General features: G+C 44.3%; 1 protein-coding gene across 4 annotated transcripts in view; it reads left to right on the forward strand.

Moving 5' to 3' along the window:
• AGK (acylglycerol kinase) overlaps positions 1-19,572 on the forward strand; it is a 100,690-nt gene that overhangs the window by 19,529 nt on the left and 61,589 nt on the right. For 3 of the 4 annotated variants that reach the window (XM_059885553.1, XM_024990650.2, NM_001098969.2), the window contains 1 exon segment: positions 14,837-14,876. The exons of the other annotated variant lie outside the window; for it this stretch is intronic. In XM_059885553.1, coding sequence (XP_059741536.1) covers positions 14,837-14,876 — 40 coding nt within the window. 4 annotated transcript variants of the gene reach the window in all.

Below are 19,572 nucleotides of genomic sequence, written 5' to 3' on the forward strand. Positions count from 1 at the left end.
GCGACATCTTAACCACGAGACTGCCAGGGAAGTCCCCAGTTCCGACTTCTAGATCTTTGCTCTTCAAAGCATGAGCTGCGGTCCAGTGGAACGAGTCGCTCCTGGGAGCTTTTACAAATGCAGAACGCCAGGGTCCAGCCCAGACCTGCTGAGTCAGAACCCGCATTTTTAGCCAGATCCCCAGGGGCCCTGCCTGCGCAGTGAAGTCTGAGGAGCGCTGTTCGGAGGGTGTGATTCCAGTCAGGGTTAGTTGTTGTGGCGAGAGCGCTTCACAGACGTGTTCTGGATCTTAGTGTATCACATCAGGAAGTACGTGGTGTCTGATTGTCCTGCTTTGGGCGATGTTAAATTGATCAGTGGGTTCAGATGTGATCAGGCTGACCCATCCGTTAGAAGGCTGAGAAATCTCTTCTGAGCGTTCCTTGGAGTAACATGGTGAAGAGGGGGGCAGCTGGATGGATCTGAATGTTGGCTTACACTTACCCATCGGTGACCCTGGATAAGGTACCTCATTTCTTTGGCCTGTAAGCAAAGATGGATCATGGTTGATCCATCTCACTGGGCGTCACACAGGTTTTCTTAGGCTTGGCACAAAGCAGGCTCTCCATCAGAGGCATTGCTACTCTTCTTTCCTCATCAGAGACAGTGTTGTAGCAAAGATGTCTCAAGTGGGGCCTTGCAGAATGGATGGAATGATGTTCTGGGTGAGATTCATGACCTGAGCACAGGCAGGAAACGAAAGTGTGTGGTGTGTTCTTGGAGACTGGCAAAGAATTTGACTTCACTATAGAGTTTGTTTGTTTTTTTTTTTTTTTTCTGTAGAACAAGGGGAAAGCCAGATGGTGGAAGGCTTTGACTCTAGGCAGTGTATAGTATTTGGAGCTCAAGGAGAGGAAGATGTCTGGAACAAAGAGGCGTTTAGGAAGTTGAATTCTGGTGCCTAGGAGGGAGAGAAACGTGTAGACTGTGGAGGTGGCGGGGCGGGGGCAGTGTTTCAGTACTTCACATAGAAGAGAGCAGAGGCCAGAGTGCTGGTGTCAGGAGGGGAACATAAAAGGGCAAATACGAAGTTGTGGCACTGTGAGCAATGACTGAGTGTGGGTGTGGGTGCCATGCCAGCAGACTTCTGTTTGGTCTGGGTTTCGCTTCTTACTGGTCACGTCAAGTTGCTTAACTTCTGAGCCTCCTTTTCTTTATTGGTGAATGGGGACAGTGAGGTCTGTTTAGCAGGTTCCCTGCAAGGATTCAATGAAATGGTGCAGAGATTTTGGCAGTCCAGTGGTTAAGACTGCGCCCTTCCAACGCAGGGGATGTGGGTTCGATCCCTGGTTAGGGAATCAAGATCGCAAATGCCCCGTGGCACGGCCAAAAGGAATTAAAAAAAAAAAGAAAAAAATGGTGTGATGCATGTCACGTGCTGCACTTTGATAAATGCTAACTAATAATTACTAGATGGTTGGTTGTTTGGTTAAAGGAGAGGAAGTTAGGAGAAATCTTTTTCAGCTTCAAGCCTAGAATAATTGACATGAGTTTGCGCAAGCTCCAGGAGATTGTAAAGGACAGGGAAGCCTGGTGTGCCGCAATCCATGGGGTCGCAAAGAGTCAGGCACAGCTGAGAGACTGAACCACAACTAGGATAACTGGTGATACAGAAAGAGGAAGGTCGCCTTGGAGAATTGGTTTAAGGAGGCTGTGTTATATATTTATATTCCTTTTTAGATGTATTGAGTTTGAGACCTTGACGGGATGTCCAGGAAGGAATGTCAGATTCCAGGGGGAAATGATGCAGGAGCCACACTTGGCTAGACCCATGCTATTTCTTTTGGTACAGATTATGGGTCCAATAATGCCTTGTGCTTTATTTCTCAGTGATTTCTGACAAAGCAGAGGTTTTACTTGGACATCCATTCAGATTAGCCTCTGACTTTGCAGTCAGTGGTCCAGAGCCTGGCTGGTTGAGCAGCAGTAGAAGGTAACGAGGCTCTTCTCCCTCATGACTTTTCCTCATTCCAGATTTTGTTGCAGTTTGAAGGAAGCAGTTTGTTTTGCTTTTTAGCCATTTGAAAGTTCCTCTCTCTCTCCCTTTCTCTGAGCACAATCTGATGCTGAAATTTGAGGTATCAGTAGGTGCTGTTTAAAGAAGTTCATTTATGGGCGATTAAATAACATGCCTTTCGGCCTATATTTGATAGAGAACAGGGAGACTTTTTTTTTTTCCAGTGCAATGAAGTTTAATTATTTCCCCGTTCCTTTTAACTCTTGTCATATTATTTAGGAAACAGGTCTCTTAAAAAAAAAGTCTATGTTGTTTATTTTACCTCCTTTCCATGTATTTTCTGTATGTTTACTGGTAGAAGGTGGAGTGGGATGGGGTGGGGGTACTGAGCTGGAATGGCAGAGATATATATTTATGTTATATTTGGTTTTAATTTTACATAATTTTTAGGGATATTTATATCAGTGGTTTCAGCTGCTCCAAGCACTGCAGAGAGAATAATCATCAGTTCAGTTCAGTCGCTCAGTCGTGTCCGACTCTTTGCAACCCCATGAATCGCAGCACGCCAGGCCTTCCTGTCCATCACCAACTCCCGGAGTTCACTCAAACTCACGTCCATCGAGTCAGTGATGCCATCCAACCATCTCATCCTCTGTCGTCCCCTTCTCCTCCTGCCCCCAATCCCTCCCAGCATCAGAGTCTTTTCCAATGAGTCAACTCTTCACATGAGGTGGCCAAAGTACTGGAGTTTCAGCTTCAGCATCATTCCTTCCAAAGAAATCCCAGGGCTGGTCTCCTTCAGAATGGACTGGTTGGATCTCCTTGCAGTCCAAGGGACTCTCAAGAGTCTTCTCCAACACCACAGTTCAAAAGCATCAATTCTTCGGCGCTCAGCCTTCTTCACAGTCCAACTCTCACATCCATACATGACCACAGGAAAAACCATAGCCTTGACTAGACGGACCTTTGTTGGCAAAGTAATGTCTCTGCTTTTGAATATGCTATCTAGGTTGGTCATAACTTTCCTTCTAAGGAGTAAGCGTCTTTTAATTTCATGGCTGCAGTCACCATCTGCAGTGATTTTGGAGCCCAAAAAAATAAAGTCTGACACTGTTTCCACTGTTTCCCCATCTATTTCCCATGAAGTGATGGGACCGGATGCCATGATCTTAGTATAGGTGATGCTAAAATGGACCCCTCTCCAGGTGGTCACTGGCAGCTCAAATACTGCCTGTCGTGGAGCAGCACAAATACTGACGACAGTAGCTGTGAGGTTGTGTGTTTACAGGTCAGAAATTTTCCAGATCTGTCCTGAATCCTGGAGCCCAAAGTAAATAACCACTTTCTGTGTGCGACTTACATAGTATACGTCATTGAGGGAAGTGAGGGAGATAGAAAGGAATTCTTCCTTCCTGTGCTTTCTTCCTAAATGTTGTTGTTTAGTCGCTACGTCGTATCCGACTCTTTGTGACCCCATGGACTGTAGCCTGCCCAGCTCCTTTGTCCACGGGATTTCCCGAGCAAGCATACTGAAGTGGGTTGCCATTTCCTCCTCCAGGGGATCTTCCCAGTCTAGAGATCGAACCCATGTTTCCTGTATTGGCAGGTGGACTCTTGACCACTGAGCCACCAGGAAAGGCCTTCTCCCTGAATACCTGTCATAATTTCCATGTCATCCGTTTTCTGTGTTTTCTCTTTCTGTGCAGATAGGTGAGAGTACCTTGTACATAGCTGACACTCCATGTGTGTGTGTGTTTGTAATTATATCCATAAATATGTAATGGTTGATAGAACAGAAAAAACTAGTATTTTGGTTGCCAACTAAAGTTAATATTATACGTGTGTGAAGGAGACTCTGTGGCACAGAATGTTTAAGTTGGCATGTTGGGTGGAAGCGGATGAATGGAAAAAGAACAGAAAGCAAAAGAAGTAAATGAACCACAAGAGAAAGTCAGAGTATTTGTGAGAATTAGGTAGGGGTAGAAATCATCCAAAAAAAGTGACTAGAGGTAGCAGCTCAAAGAATCCCTTTAGTGGCAGCCAAAGTCCACACTTGAGCGTAACCTAGCAGCCAGCTGGAGGTGGTCCTCAGACCTCAGCCTCTGTGAATGTTTGGACAGCGAAGTTGGAACAGTTGGTATTTTATGGAAAGCCGAGGCTCAAATAAGAGGGTGAAAATGGAATACTTTCATGTTCTAAGATGAGAAAAGAAGATTTAGGCTTCCTCCATGTCCATTGCTCTTGGTCAGTAGAATGAAGGAATAACCTGCAGAACACATTTCTATCTCTCTGGTCAATGGAAATTTCTACAGAACAGACCCAAATGATTCATTTATTATGTGAGCGGAGCCCTCAGGGGATGCTGTTTTTCATTAAGTCATTTCCCATCCTGAATTAGAGAGGAAATGTTCTATAGAGTAAACCTGAGAAATAAGCTACTTGAAATATTACAAGAGGTTCACTTAAGTACACAATGAAAGTGCAAGTCGCTCAGTTGTCTCCGACTCTTGGCAACCCGTGGGCTGTAGCCCACCAGGCTTCTCTGTTCATGGAATTCTCTAGGCAAGAATACTGGACTGGGTAGCCATTCCCTTCTCTGGGGGATCTTCCCAACCCAGGGATCGCACTCAGATCTCCCACATTGCAGAAAGATTCTTTACCATGTGAGCCACCAGGGAAGCCCAAGAACACTGGAATGGGTAGCCTATCCCTTCTCCAGGGGATCTTCCCAGCCCAGGAATTGAACCTGGGTCTCCTGCATTGCAGGTGGATTCTTAACCAGCTGAGCCACCAGGGAAGTACACATGAGTATAGACTGAAACGACCAGGAATGAGTAAGCTTGGAGGAAGTTGGCTTTGGAGTTCTGTATTTCAGAGAGTAAGAAAGAATAAGCCCTAGTTTACCCAGAGCTTCATGTAGCCGCTGGCCATCACTATAGACAGGGCCTTCCCACTGAGCAGAGAGATTGGGTCTTTTTCTGACTGATAAGTGTTCTTGACTTAATGAATAAAGAGTGGGGTTAGGTTTAGTTGGGCTTTTTCCTAAGCCAATTTGCAGGACATAAAGTAATCACTCTAGCAATGCATTGTGAATTGAGGTGACCATAGTGGTAGCATAGACCTGTGTGTAGTTAGACAGTGGATGGAGCTGTATTGACGGCTTTTTGTGTTATTTGGGCTTGGCCTTAGAGAACAGAGCAGAAGCAGAGTGTCAAGAGAAGAATCACCATTGTTGAGAATGAGAAGGCTTAAGTTCTAGTACTACGTTTTTGAGTAACTTCTGTCTGACAGTGGGCAGATCCCCAGACCAGAAGTTTCTCAGACTAGATGAGTTGGTTATTTTTCAGGAGCTCGAAGGAGATGGCACTGTTGAAGGAGTCCCTGTTGAAGTGAACCTTCAGAATCTCGTGGGGTTTAGGGATTGGAATTATATATGTTGTGTGTGTGTGTGTGTGTGTGTGTCTGTGCACGCGGTGTGGTATGTGTGTGTCTCTTTTCCCAGAAGAGGATCACTGCTGTAGTAAACTTGGTTACTAATGGAATGCCATGTCATTTGATTGACAGGGATCAGGCTGTGTTGGGAGAGGTTGAAAAGTATTGGACTAGATAATTTCTAAGGACTCGCCCGACCTTAAAAATGTCAGTTGTCAGGAAATGGAATTTGGGCTTGGATGACAAGGGTTCAATCCATGGGTTGGGAAGATCCTCTAGAGCAGGAAACAGCAACCCACTGCAGTATTCTTTCCTGGAAAATTTCATGGACAGAGGAGCCTGGCGGACTATAGTCCATGGGGTCACAGAGTAGGGGCTTGAACTTGAAATCAGTTTTGTGTAAAGCAGAAACTCTGTTTGCATGCCTCAAGGGGAAAGCTGGTGGTAGAAACTGCTGTACAGTTTGCCTCTAGACTATAGTGGGAAGTATTTTGAAGGGGGGGAGTAGGATGAATCAATGTAATTTTTCTCTCCATGTAGAGTTGTTAGTGAAGTAACAGCTTATCTTATTTTGCAGTCCTAAAGTAATAAATAAAACATTTATGGCTCAGAATAAATTGAGAGCATCCTATTTCCTGCAGTAGCAGGCATGTTCAAATTCTTTTAAAGCCTCAGGCAGGGTGACATCAGCAGATTTTTTTCTTCATTTTCTAATCCAGAAGCTTCTAATTTCTTTCTGTATAAGAACCCACATTTTAGTACTGAGCAGATCTTCAGGGACCCTTTTTGATATGACTACATTTTGCAGCACCTCTTTTAAATTGTGTTAAACTTCAGTGCTCTCAGGGGACACCATGCTGTAGTGGATGGAGTGTGGGCTTGCAATTTATATGCAGTATTTGGTTTTTTCCTGTTAGCTATGTCTTTGGTTCACATTCAGATACTTGACCCATTAGCATTCTGGAATTTCTGAGTTCCTGACTTAGCCTTTCTAGAGGGCTCTAGCTCTATGACCCTCTCCCACAAACACACACACGCCACACACCCACCCCCGTGGGTCTTCTTGATCCAGTCAAGTCTACCCACTCCAGTATTCTTGAACTTCCTTGGTAGCTCAGCTGGTAAAGAATCCACCTGCAATGTGGGAGACCTGGGTTCCATCCCTGGGTTGGGAAGAGCCCCTCGAGCAGGGAACAGCTACTCACTCCAGTATTCTGCCCTGGAGAATTCCATGGACTGTGTAGTCCAGTTCAGTTGCTTAGTTGTGTCTGACTCTTTGTGACCCTATGGACTGCAGCACGGCAGGATTCCCTGTCCGTCACCAGCTCCCGGAGTTCACGCAAACTCATGTCCATCGAGTCGGTGATGCCATCCAACCATCTCATCCTCTATTGTCCCTTCTCCTCCCACCTTCAATCTTCCCCAGCATCAGGGTCTTTTCAAAAGAGTCAGTTCTTCGAGTCAGGTGGCCAGAGTATTGAAGTTTCAACTTCAGCATCAGCATCAGCCCTTCCAACGAATGTTCATGACTGATTTCCTTTAGGATGGACTGGTTGGATCTCTTTGCAGTCCAAGGGACTCTCAACAGTCTTTTCCAACACCACAGTTCAAAAGCATCAACTCTTTGGCACTCAGCTTTCTTTATAGTCCAACTGTCACATCCATACATGACTACTGGAAACACCATAGCTTTGACTAGACGGACCTTTGTTGGCAAAGTAATGTCTCTACTTTTTAATATGCTGTCTGCTGCTGCTATGGAGAAGGCAATGGCACCCCACTCCAGTACTCTTGCCTGGAAAATCCCATGGACAGAGGAGCCTGGTAGGCTGCAGTCCATGGGGTCGCTAAGAGTTGACATGACTGAGCGACTTCACTTTCACTTTTCACTTTCACGCATTGGAGAAGGAAATGGCAACCCACTCCAGTGTTCTTGCCTGGAGAGTCCCAGGGGCGGGGGAGCCTGGTGGGCTGCCGTCTATGGGGTCGTGACTTCAGTCGTGTCTGACTCTGTGCGACCCCATAGACGGCAGCCCACCAGGCTTCCCCACCCCTGGGATTCTCCAGACAAGAACACTGGAGTGGGTTGCCATTTCCTTCTCCAATGCGTGAAAGTGAAGTTGCTCAGTCGTGTCCGACTCTTAGCAACCCCATGGACTGCAGCCTACCAGACTCCTCCACCCATGGAATTTTCCAGGCAAGAGTACTGGAGTGGGGTGCCATTGCCTTTTCTGAATATGCTGTCTAGGTTGGTCATAACTTTTCTTCCAAGGAGCAAGTGTCTTTTAATTTCATGGCTGCAGTCACCATCTGCAGTGATTTTGGAGCCCCAAAAAATAAACTCAGCCAGTGTTTCCATTGTTTTCCCATCTATTTGCCGTGAAGTGATGGGACCGGATGCCATGATCTTAGTTTTCTGGATGCTGAGTTTTAAGCCAACTTTTTCACTCTTCTCTTTCACTTTCATTAAGAGACTCTGTAGTTCTTCTTCACTTTCTGCCGTAAAGGTGGTGTCATCTGCATATTTGAGGTTATTGATATTTCTCCTGGCAATCTTGTTTCCAGCATGTGCTTTATCTAGCCCAGCATTTCTCATGATGTACTTTGCATGTAAGTTAAATAAGCAGGGTGACAATATACAGCCTTGACGTACTCCTTTCCTGATTTGGAACCAGTCTGTCGTTCCATGTTTGGTTCCAACTGTTGCTTCCTGACCTGCATACAGATTTCTCAGGAGGCAGGTCAGGTGGTCTGGTATTCCCATCTCTTGAAAAATTTTCCACAGTTTGTTGTTATCCACACAGTCAAAGGCTTTGGCATAGTCAATAAAGCAGAAATAGATGTTTTTCTGGAACTCTTGCTTTTTCTATGATCCAACGGATGTTGGCAATTTGATCTCTGGTTCCTCTGCCTTTTCTAAATCCAGCTTGAACATCTGGAAGTTCATGGTTCACGTACTGTTGAAGCCTGGCTTGGAGAATTTTGAGCATTACTTTTCCAGCTTGTGAAATGAGTACAATTGTGTGGTAGTTTGAGCACACTTTGGCATTGCCTTTCTTTGGGATTGGAATGAAAACTGACCTTTTCCAGCCCTGTGGCCACTGCTGAGTTTTCCAAATTTACTGGCATGTTGAGCGCAGTATGTCTGTATTGACTGTATATGACTGTATAGTCCATGGGATCGAAGAGAGTTGGACACGACTGAGCGACTTTGACTTCAGTTTTTTCACTCTTATGACTGGAGTTTCCCCTTCTCTCCTGTCCTGCCCCACAGTGAGCCCTCCTCTTGCCATTTGGTGAGCATGACCCTGAAAGAGCATCCCCTTCAAGAACACCAGATTCTCCTACAGAAAATAACTTTCAGTGTCTCCTCCAGAACAAAGTCTGCCTGAGCACAATGAGTCAATCTCTGCTGTTCAAACATTTGCCACTTATTTATTAAACAGTTATTTATTGAGTATCTTAGATTGTGTGTAAAAGTCTGTGCTCTATGCTGTGGGAAAGAAAATGGTGAATTATCCACGACTTCAGGACCACTATCATCAAAGAAGAAAGATAAGACAAGCTGCTTTGTGTGTGGTAGGGTAAGGACTTGGGTGGTGGTGTTTGGTCTTCAATTTTTTTTTTTTTCCTAAAGGGAGAGGAAAGGAAATGATCACATCCCTGGAGGGGAAAAGTGAAGTTCTTGGTGTCTTTTAGGAATAACAAAGCATGCTGTTTGCCAAGAGTAGGGGCAACATTGAGAGCATGGTGGGGATATGCGCCCTATCCACCACGTTTTTCCTTTGGCTTTGAGATGAGGTACGGTGTCCGCTTCCCTGGGTCACTTGCTGTTCTCTGTCCGGGGTCCTGACGTGCAGGCACTCTCTTCCTGCTTCCGCTTTCACCTGCTCATAGGGATGAACTTCTCCCCTCTCATCCCTCCTGTTACCATGTGTGTATCTTTTTTTGGGGGGAGGAGGTCTTTGTTACTGTTCACAGTCTTCTCTAGCTGCGGGAGCAGGGGTTGCTCTCTAGTTGCCGTGCGAGGGCTTCTTGTTACAGTGGCTTCAATTGTTGTGCAGCACAGACTCTAGGGCGCACAGGCTCAGTAAGTGTGGCACATGGGCTTGTCACAGCATGTGGGATCTTCCCAGACCAGGGATCGAACCCACCCCCCCTGCATTGGCAGGCAGATTCTTAATCACTAGACCCTCAGGGTGGAGAAGGAAATGGCAACCCACTCCAGTATTCTTGCCTAGAGAATCCTGTGGATGGAAGAGCCTGGTGGGCTGCTGTCCATGGGGTCACACAGAGTCGGACATGACTGAAGCGACTTAGCGTGCATGCATACATTGGAGAAGGAAATGGCAACCCACTCCAGTGTTCTTACCTGGAGAATCCCAGGGACAGGGGAGCCTGGTGGGCTGCTGTCTCTGGGGTTGCACAGAGTCGGACACAACTGAAGTGATTTAGCAGCAGCAGCAGAGCCCCAGGGATGTCCAGCCGTGTTCATCTTTAGTCAAGAACTCTGTCTGGAATTCCAGATGTGTATTTCTAGCTGTCCTCTGGATCCTCCCACCTGGTCTCTCACCGTTGTCCCAGATCGACCTATCCAGACCAGGCGTAGCTTCCTCTCTCCTCAACTAGTCCTCCGTGTTGCCTTCCATCTCTGTGAATGTGACACCTTCCACTGGAAGGTAAAGGGGTCTTTGACCCTCCCTACCCATGAACCAGCACTTAAGTTCACTCCTCAACCTCTGCTGAACCTGTGTTCTCTCCATCCCCACTACCACCTACCCAGTTCTAGTCCTTTTCCTCGATGACCTGTGTTCTTGAAGAATCCTCCCTGGTCTCCCTGGATTCAGGCTTATCTTTGACCCTTGCCCTCTTGACACTGCAGCCAGAATGATCCTTCCACCCTGTCAACCTGGTCATGTCAGTTCCCTTGTTAAAACCCTGCAGTGGCTTCTTATGGCCCTTAGGGTGAAGCCCACATTCCTTAAATAGGTTAGAAAAGGCTCTTGGAGGCCCCTGTCCTGGCCCTCCTGGTGCGCGGCTGCAGCTGTCCTGAGCTGCTTCCAGTCCGGGCCTCGGCTGGGACCTGGCACTTGCAGGCTTTCCCCATGCTCTTTCCTTTGCCCGCATTCTCCTCCCCGTTTTTGCCTGGCTACTTTCTGTTTCTCTCCTAGATCTCAACTTCACTATCCATGTAAAAGTCTTCTCTAATTCCCTCAAGACAAGGTTAGATACCTCTACTAGACACTCCTTTTATGGAGTAAAAATATAAGTCATATCATTTTATGGAGTAAATGATATAAGTCATATCATTTGATGATTGCCTAACAAATTGTCTTTCTTCCCTCCTCAAACTGTAGACTTCACGAGGATGGGGACTGTTGTTATTCACCTGTATATCATGCCTGGCATGTTATCTATCAAGAAACATATCTTTTACTATATCACTGATATTTACCAAGTGCTGTTCTTTGCTCCTGGATCCCAAGCTTCTTCAGGTCAGGACCAGGTCTTGTTCATGGTGCTGTACCTGGCGCTTTGTGTTAAATCAGTTTCACCAGTTCCTTTTGGGAGCTTTATTGCACTTGAATTTATATCTATTAAAAAAAACTGTATGAATATAAATTCTAAGAGTTATGTTAGCTGGGACTAGGAAGTGATGTGATAGCTTAATAAATGTGCTGTAAAGTATGAATCCAAAGAAGTACTGCCCATTCAGTATGGTCTGGAATTAAGAAGTAGCAGCATTAAGGCATTTGAAAGCCCGCTCTCCCACTTAGCAACACGTGCTCTTGGGCAAGTCAGTTCCTTTCTTTGAGCCTGGGCTTCCTCATCTGTAAGATGGGAATATGCCACCTGCCTTGCAAGGTGGTTGTGTGCTTGTCCCTCAGTTGTGTCTGACTCTTTGCCACCCCGTGGAGTGCAGCCTGTCAGGCTCCTCTGTCCTTGGGGATTCTCCAGGTCAGAATACTGGATATGAGTTGCCATGCCCTCCTCCAGGGGATCTTCCCAACCCCGGGATCGAATCCAGGTCTCCTGCATTGCAGGTGGATTCTTCACCGACTGAGCCCCTCAGGGAAGCCCTGCAAGGTTGTTACAAAGACTAAAGCTTTATGAAAACAACAGCCATATAGTATCTGGTGCACAGTAGTTGCTGTGTGGATTTTAAGTTATTTTCTTTTTTATTGCAGCGATGCTGCCATTATGGAGAACATACTTGAAATTTCTTTTTTGAAATAGTTTTCAAAACTTGCTGTAGACCTTCAGAATATGTCAATAGGAGAAATATCTTTTCTTTTGAGGATAAGTTTGAGTTTTAGATACAGCTTGGTTCAGAGAACGTGATCAAGATAGTTGATACCGTTTTTTGATGTTTAAAAACCTAGGTGTGATTATAATGAGGATTTCTTTTGTAATGTCTAAATTGGTACATATTCTGTCTTTCTCACAGGTGGCATTGGCAGCGTGCATATTCCATTTAACATCCAGGATGTTAACTATCTAAATATCTTTTGACTTTCAATAGCATGCTGATACATCAAGTAGTTATTAGTAAGCTCAAGAGAGCTGAGATCTTTAATAATACACTTCATCACAAGTTAACCATCAGAATTTTACTTCTAGCAAAAAAAAAAAAAAGAAATGGAGAAAAAATGATCCAAGATGCTACCCATATTCCTGTATCTGTTTGGGGGTCTTCCCTTTTCAGCTGGGTCCATAGGCATCAGCGTGGCTGAAATGCAGTAAGGGAGGTGGTGTCTGCTAATGACCCAGAGGGGCCTGGTGCCTTCAGAGGCCTGTCCCTAGTAGGAGGAGGAGCTGGCTGGGGGAGACGGACAGATATATAGAGATAGGCACTCAGCTTTTACAGAAGCATGTGTTTGTACGGAGTAATCCACAGGATGTCTCTGTAGGATAAGACGAGGCACAGGTCATTCTGTCTACTAGGAGAAACACATTGAGGCAAGGAAGAGGAGGAAGCCAGTCCCCTGAGACTGGCAGCAGAAACTTGGGCAGTCTGGAAACTAGACTGAGGGTTAAATCCGCTGAGAATGCTCAGGTGACTACAAGGAACCGTTTTATTTTATGATCCAACGGATACAGAGGGCCTGTATTTTGCCTCATCATTGTACAGAAGGGCATGAGTCTGAAGGGTTATTACAAAAGGTTATTGACACTTAACTATTTTTAAATATTTTACTAGATTGTACTCTGAATCTGCCTCATCTTGCATGCATGTTCTGTTGACTTTAGAATAATTCACTGAGAGCAGTTGATGGAGAGGCTTGGAAAGAGCCAAGCATTTTTGACTCTTGGGTGGGGGAGGGAGATGAGCTTGGACTCCCTTTGCCGCGGGCTGGTCGGGAGCAGTATGCTCGAGCAAGAGGGCTGAGCCTGGCTGTAACAGCGCCTCGTGGGGTTTGTTGTAGAACCGGATGCGCTTTTCAGGTACTGAAAGTGAAAGTCACTCAGTCGTGTCCGACTCTTTGTGACCCCATGGACTATACAGTCCATGGAATTCTCCAGGCCAGAATACTGGAGTGGGTAGCCTTTCCCTTCTCCAGGGGCTCTTCCCAACCCAGGGGCAGAACCGGGGTCTCCTGCATTGCAGGTGGCTTCTTACCAACTGAGCCATCCGGGTTTGAGCTACTAGTGTCATTCTAATGGGACACTGTCGCTGCCCTTAGGTTTCAGGTGGGCAGCAGAGATACTTCCTCTTAGGGAGTGCTTTCTCCTGGAAGCTGATGGCTCTGTGAAATTGGGCTTGTCCTGCAGCCTGGCTATGGAAGAAAATGCCATAGCCTTTGACTGCAACTATAGCGAAAAGCAAAAGTTTAATTTTAATTAGTATGTGTTATTTGTGTGAAAAGTATTATAATTCTATTACAGTGCAGTGCTATATAGTCGATTGTGTTAGTTGGGTACCTAGGTTGGTTGGGCTTATGGACAAACTGGACTTAGGAATGCACCCTCAAAACGGAACTTGTTTGCATGTAGGGGACTTACTGTACTGTAAAGATGCAAAATTCAAGGTCTTTGATGTTATGAAAAAGGTCTAGACAGGAAATTTAAGTAAAATAACCCTTTCGAAATCATTTTAATTCTTCCCTCTAAATTGTTTACTGCTCATGTTTTCTGGGTATTCATTTTCTTAACTGTTGTTAGCCAGGTTGAAGTTACTATATGAATGCCAGCAACTCGTGTTAGAATGGACTCTTACAAGGAGAAGATTCTGGAACATGGTAGGCAGTCAGCCATTTAAAGTGGTCTTAAGGTATAAGTGGCCCAAACACATATTAGAAAGCTTAATGCTGAATAGATGAACATATTCTGATAGAACATTTTGTTTTTGCAAGCCAAAATTGTGCCTCACGCCAGAATTTTCCATTTATGATATAATTGTGTATCTGACTGTGATATAAAAAATAAGCGATTTAGAGAAAACACTAGCAGAAGCAACTATATATCAAATTTATTTCTGGCAAATGACCTGAATAATTTTACTGAATAAGAAAAACGCAGGGTATGTGCATTCATTTTTCTGTTGCTGCCCTAACAAATTTCCACAAACTTAGAGATTTAACACAACACAAATTTATTATCTTACAGTTTTGTGGCTTCCCAGGTAGCTCTGTGGTAGAGAATCTGCCTGCCAGTGCAGGAGATGCAGGAGATAGGGGTGTGATCCCTGGGTTGGGAAGATCCCCTGGAGAAGGGAATGGCAACCCACTCCAATAATCTTGCCTGGAGAATCCTATGGACAGAGGAGCCTGGCGGGCTGCAGTCCATGGGGTCGCAAAGAGTAGACGCGACTGAGCACACAGCACTGTTGTTCGTGGAGTAGAGATCCAACACAGGGCTCCCTTAACATCAAGGTGTCAGCAAGGACAGCGTTCCTCCTGGAGGCTCCGGAGAGAACCCCTCTCCTTCCTGGTACCCACACTCCTTGACTTAAAGCCACCTTCCATCTCCAAAGCCAGCGAGGCTGCACCTTTGCGACCATCCTTTCCTGGTCACATTTGCTGCTGAAGTTTCTCTGCTTTTGAGGACCCCTGCGATTCCATTGGGCCCACCTACATCATCCAGAATTCTCTCCCATCTCCAGACCCTAACTTAATCATGTCTGTAGAAACCCTGTTGCCACATAAGGTAACCTTTTCAGGTTCTGGGAATTAGGATGTGAGCATCTTAAAGGGAGTGGGGATTATTCTGCCTGCTGTTGTGTGGGAACTCCTAACACGGATTTCATTCGGAGAAAGTACCTTTCAGATGTGCCCGTGATTTGTTACAGGTCTTAAGGAACGTTCACTTGACTACTTTAAAGAGTTATATTTACTTTAAAAAACGATGATTTGGATCTGAACCTACTTATTAAAGCTAACGTTCCTTCTCTTTTGTTTACTTTGATAGTGATAACCTACTAAGGAGAGCAGCCTGTCAAGAAGCTCAGGTAATGCCGTTTAATATGAAACAATTAAAACCCGCCTTATCTCCACCGTGCAGAAGTCTTGGGCTGTTCCAGGGGACTTGCCCAGCACCTTGCATCAGTGCAGCTTGGCTATTTTTTCCCTCACTATCGGGATGAATCAGGCTGCCAGCCAACTCTGAATAGAACTCGAGGAAGTTAACCATCTGGTGAAAAGCAGTTCCAACGCCCACCCCTTCAGACTTGTTTACTTCTGGATTAGTCCAAAGAACACAGAACCGGACTGGTTGGCGTTCTGGGAATTTGTTCATGTCTGCAGGTGGCCTGGAAGCTCTGGCTAAAGCCAGATTCATGCCTAAGCCGAATAAGCCCCAAGGATATCAGTTCAGAGCAGTCGTTACCTCTCAAAGTCAAATCTTCTTAAAACTGTTGATTCGTACTTTAAAGCCTGTCTCTTTAGCCCAGCTGAGTCATACCCTGTGCATTGTTATTCCCCGTCTCAGGTATTGCACTTAAATATTCATCTCTCTAGTTAGAGTTGAATTGTTCATCCTTTCAAATTTAAGATCACATTTCTTTTCTTCCCTCCCCTCCAAATATGCACAGTATAACTTGCAGATGAATTTGCATGGTTAGGTTGCTTTTTTGTTATGTCACTTAAACTTATGATGTCAGAAATACCAAAAAGAAACGTGAAATTAAAAAGTGACAAAGGCATGATACATTTAGTAGAAGTAGGGGGCAGAAAACATTCTGAAATGTTGTCATGGATGCCAATGACAATAGACACTATGAACGAATTTCTCTCTTTCGGGATTCCCTAACTGTTCTAAATCCATGTTTTAGGAGTTTGATTGCTTTGTTGTTTCATCTCATGGCTCTGAGTTGTTCAAATAAACTTTAGTATTAAATTTGAGGTGATCTTCACCCCAAGCTAATTTTGCATTAGCAACTAGAAAATCATGCACGGGGAAGCCTTTTGCTCTTGAACAAAGAGTGGATATGGGCACTCACTCCCTTTCTTGTGCGAAGTATTAATACCTTCACCTCTGCTCTGAATTCCCTCTCCTCCTACTTTTTCATGACCCTGTTCCTTCCGTTGTTTCTTCCCTTGCATGTTTCCCTCTTCCCATTGTTCTAATTCTCCACTTCCCAACACCCATTTAGCTCCTCTCATCTGAAAAAAGGAAGTGAATTCATCCTTACAGTCTACTCATTCTAGTTGCTTTTCCTGTGTCTGTCCCCTTTCAGTCTAAATTCTTGAATAAAATACGATATTTTTTTTAAAGCTCACATAAACTCACCTCATTATAGTTTCATGTAAACTCCTTCAGTTCAGTTTAGTTCAGTCGCTCAGTCGTGTCCGACTGTTTGCGACCCCATGAATCGCAGCATGCCAGGCCTCCCTGTCCATCACTAACTCCCGGAGTTCATTCAAACTCATGTCCATCGAGTCGGTGATGCCATCCAGCCATCTCATCCTCTGTTGTCCCCTTTTCCTCCTGCCCCCAATCCCTCCCAGCATCAGAGTCTTTTACAATGAGTCAGCTCTTTGCATGAGGTGGCCAAAGTACTGGAGTTTCAGCTTTAGCATCATTCCTTCCAAACACCCAGGGCTGATCTCCTTTAGAATAAACTGGTTGGATCTCCTTGCAGTCCAAGGGACTCTCAAGAGTCTTCTGCAACACCACGGTTCAAAAGCATCAATTCTTCGGCACTCAGCTTTCTTCACAGTCCAACTCTCACATCCATACATGACCACTGGAAAAACCATAGCCTTGACCAGACGGACCTTTGTTGGCAAAGTAATGTAAAGTAATAGCTTTTGAATATGCTATCTAGGTTGGTCATAACTTTCCTTCCAAGGAGTAAGCATCTTTTAATTTCATGGCTGCAGTCACCATCTGCAGTGATTTTGGACTCCTTAACCTACTATAAACCCGAGTCTTGAGTCGCAAGTAGCTAAGGCTTCTAGAGGCTAAAAACCCAGGACCAAGAGGAATAATCTAGAACTATAGATCTGGAATCTGGCTGGTTAATTCATTCCTGGCCAAATTCCAAAAATAGTATGGATAGAAGAAGAACAAATTACAATATTATATTAAGGTCTAACTCAGAGTGAAAACAGTAGAAATTATGAAGTACTAGAAACTTTTTACAAAGAAACAGTATATCCTTCTGAAGTATTCAGCAATAAAGGTTTATTTTTGTCTTTAGAGCAAGTAATAGACAATAATGAGAAAGGATCTCCAGTGGGCTGTCAGGGAGGTGGTAGAGTCAGAACCAGTTACTTAGTAAGATACCTGGTATAACTTTCATTTTTCTTCTTTGCTTTGTACTTCTGTACTTGAATTCTACCTTGGCCCAGACCTGCTTCCCACCAGTTAAGACTTGAAATTTTGCCGTCTTAGGGATTTCCCTATTCTGCTTCTTTTTATTGACTATCTTCTCCCATCCTGATGGAGCAGTGGCAGCTGTGATTAGTCCCCATTGTAACCCCTTGCATCTTATCTGTGAGTCTGAACTCTGTCTCACCCATTGTCTTCTCTTTAGAACTGATAGAGTGGAAGCTTGGGTTTTGAAGTTAGATGGATATAAATTCTGAACTTGTAATTTATTAACACTTTGACTTAATTTTTCTGAATCTTGGCTTTCTCATCTATAGACATGGGAATATTTAATTCCTACTTAGTTTCTGAGAACTAAGAACAATATGTGTGGAAGTGGCAAATATTAGGCACTTAGTAAACATTAATTATGTTTCTTTTCTTGTACCAGTTGATGCTACTGAGTTATCATTCAGGGTTGCAAAGAAAGGAAGCAGCTAGAGTATGAGATTTATTTTTTATGTGTATAGAGATATGAAGGTTAATTGGTAACACAAAGATTTTTCATTAATAAGCTTTAGATGGTTGGGAAGAACCCCTGGAGAAGGGAAAGGCTACCCAATCCAGTATTCTCACCTGGAGAATTCCATGGATTGAATCATCCATGGGGTCCCAGAGAGTTGGACACGACTGAGTGACTTTCATTTCACTTAAAAGGAAAAATGATTATATTCTGAAAACTAAAGACAAACTTCCTTTGTGACAGACTGCATCCTTTTTGGTTGCAATAAACCTAGCCATATCTTATAGAGAAAAGAAAAGTTACTTACCTGTAGTAAGTGAATGAAGTGGGTGTTTTATTATAATTTAGCTTACTTTTATTAAGTAACGGTCCACTTTTTTTAAACTTTTTATTTTGTATTGTAGTATAGTTGATTAAAAATGTGATAGTTTCAGGTAAACAGCAGAGGGACTCAGCCCTATATATATACATGTTTCTATTCTCCCCCAAAATGTGGAAAATTCTTAAAGAGATGGGAATACCAGACCACCTGACCTGCCTCCTGAGAAATCTTTATGCAGGTCAAGAAGCAGCAGTTAGAACTGGACATAGAACAACAGACTGGTTCCAGATCAGGAAAGGAGTACGTCAAGGCTGTATATTGTCACCCTGCTTATTTAACTTATATGCAGAGTGCATCATGTGAAATACCGGGCTAGATGAAGCACAAGCTGGAATCAAGATTGCTGGGAGAAATATCAATAACCTCAGATACACAGATGGCACCACACTTATGGCAGAAAGTGAAGAAGAACTAAAGAGCCTTGATGAAAATGAAAGAGGAGAGTGAAAAAGTTAGCTTAAAACTCAATGTTCAGAAAACTAAGATCATGGCATGCAGTCCCATCACTTCATGGCAAATAGATGGGGAAACAATGGAAACAGTGACAGACTTTATTTTTTGGGGGCTCCAAAATCACTGCAGATGGTGAGTGCAGCCATGAAATTAAAAGATGCTTACTCCTTGGAAGAAAAACTGTGACCAATCTAGACAGCATATTAAAAAGCAGAGACATTACTTTGCCAACAAAGGTCTGTCTAGTCAAAGCTATGGTTTTTCCAGTTGTCATGTATGGATGTGAGCGTTGAACTATAAAGAAAGCTGAGCACTGGAGAATCAATGCTTTTGAACATCGATTCAAAGGTGGTGTTGAAGAAGACTCTTGAGAGTCCCTTGGACTGCAGGGAGATCCAACTAGTCCATCCTAAAGGAAATCAGTCCTGAATATTCATTGGAAGGACTGATGCTGAAGCTGAAACTCCCAATATTTGGCCACTTGATATGAAGAGCTGACTCATTGGAGAAGACCCTGATTCTGGGAATGATTGAAGGCAGGAAGAGAAGGGGACAACAGAGGATGAGATGGTTGGATGGCTTCACCAACTCAGTGGACATGAGTTTGGGCAAGCTCCGGCAGTTGGTGATGGACAGGGAAGCCTGGTGTGCTGCAGTCCATGGGGTCGCAAAGAGCTGGACACGACTGAGTGACCGAACTGAATCTCCTCCAAACCCATCTCCCATTTAGGCTGGCACATAACATTGAGCAGAGTTCCCTGTGCTGTTACAGTAGGTCTTTGTTGCTTATCCATTTTAATTGTAACAATGAGTACATGTCGATCCCAAATTCCCTAACTATCCCTTCCCCCATTCCTCCCCTGTGGCAACCTTAAGTTTCTTCTCTGAGTCTGTGAATCTGTTTCTGTTTTATAAGTAAATTCGTTGGTGTCATTCTTTTTAGATTCATGCAGCTTTATTGTTGTTTATGGTGGGGTTGCTGCGATTCATGGGGTCGCAAAGAGTCAGACACAACCGAGCACCTGAACTGAGCTG

Source organism: Bos taurus, chromosome 4 (genome assembly GCF_002263795.3).
Source record: "Bos taurus isolate L1 Dominette 01449 registration number 42190680 breed Hereford chromosome 4, ARS-UCD2.0, whole genome shotgun sequence".
In the NCBI taxonomy this organism is placed as follows: Eukaryota; Metazoa; Chordata; class Mammalia; order Artiodactyla; family Bovidae; genus Bos; species Bos taurus.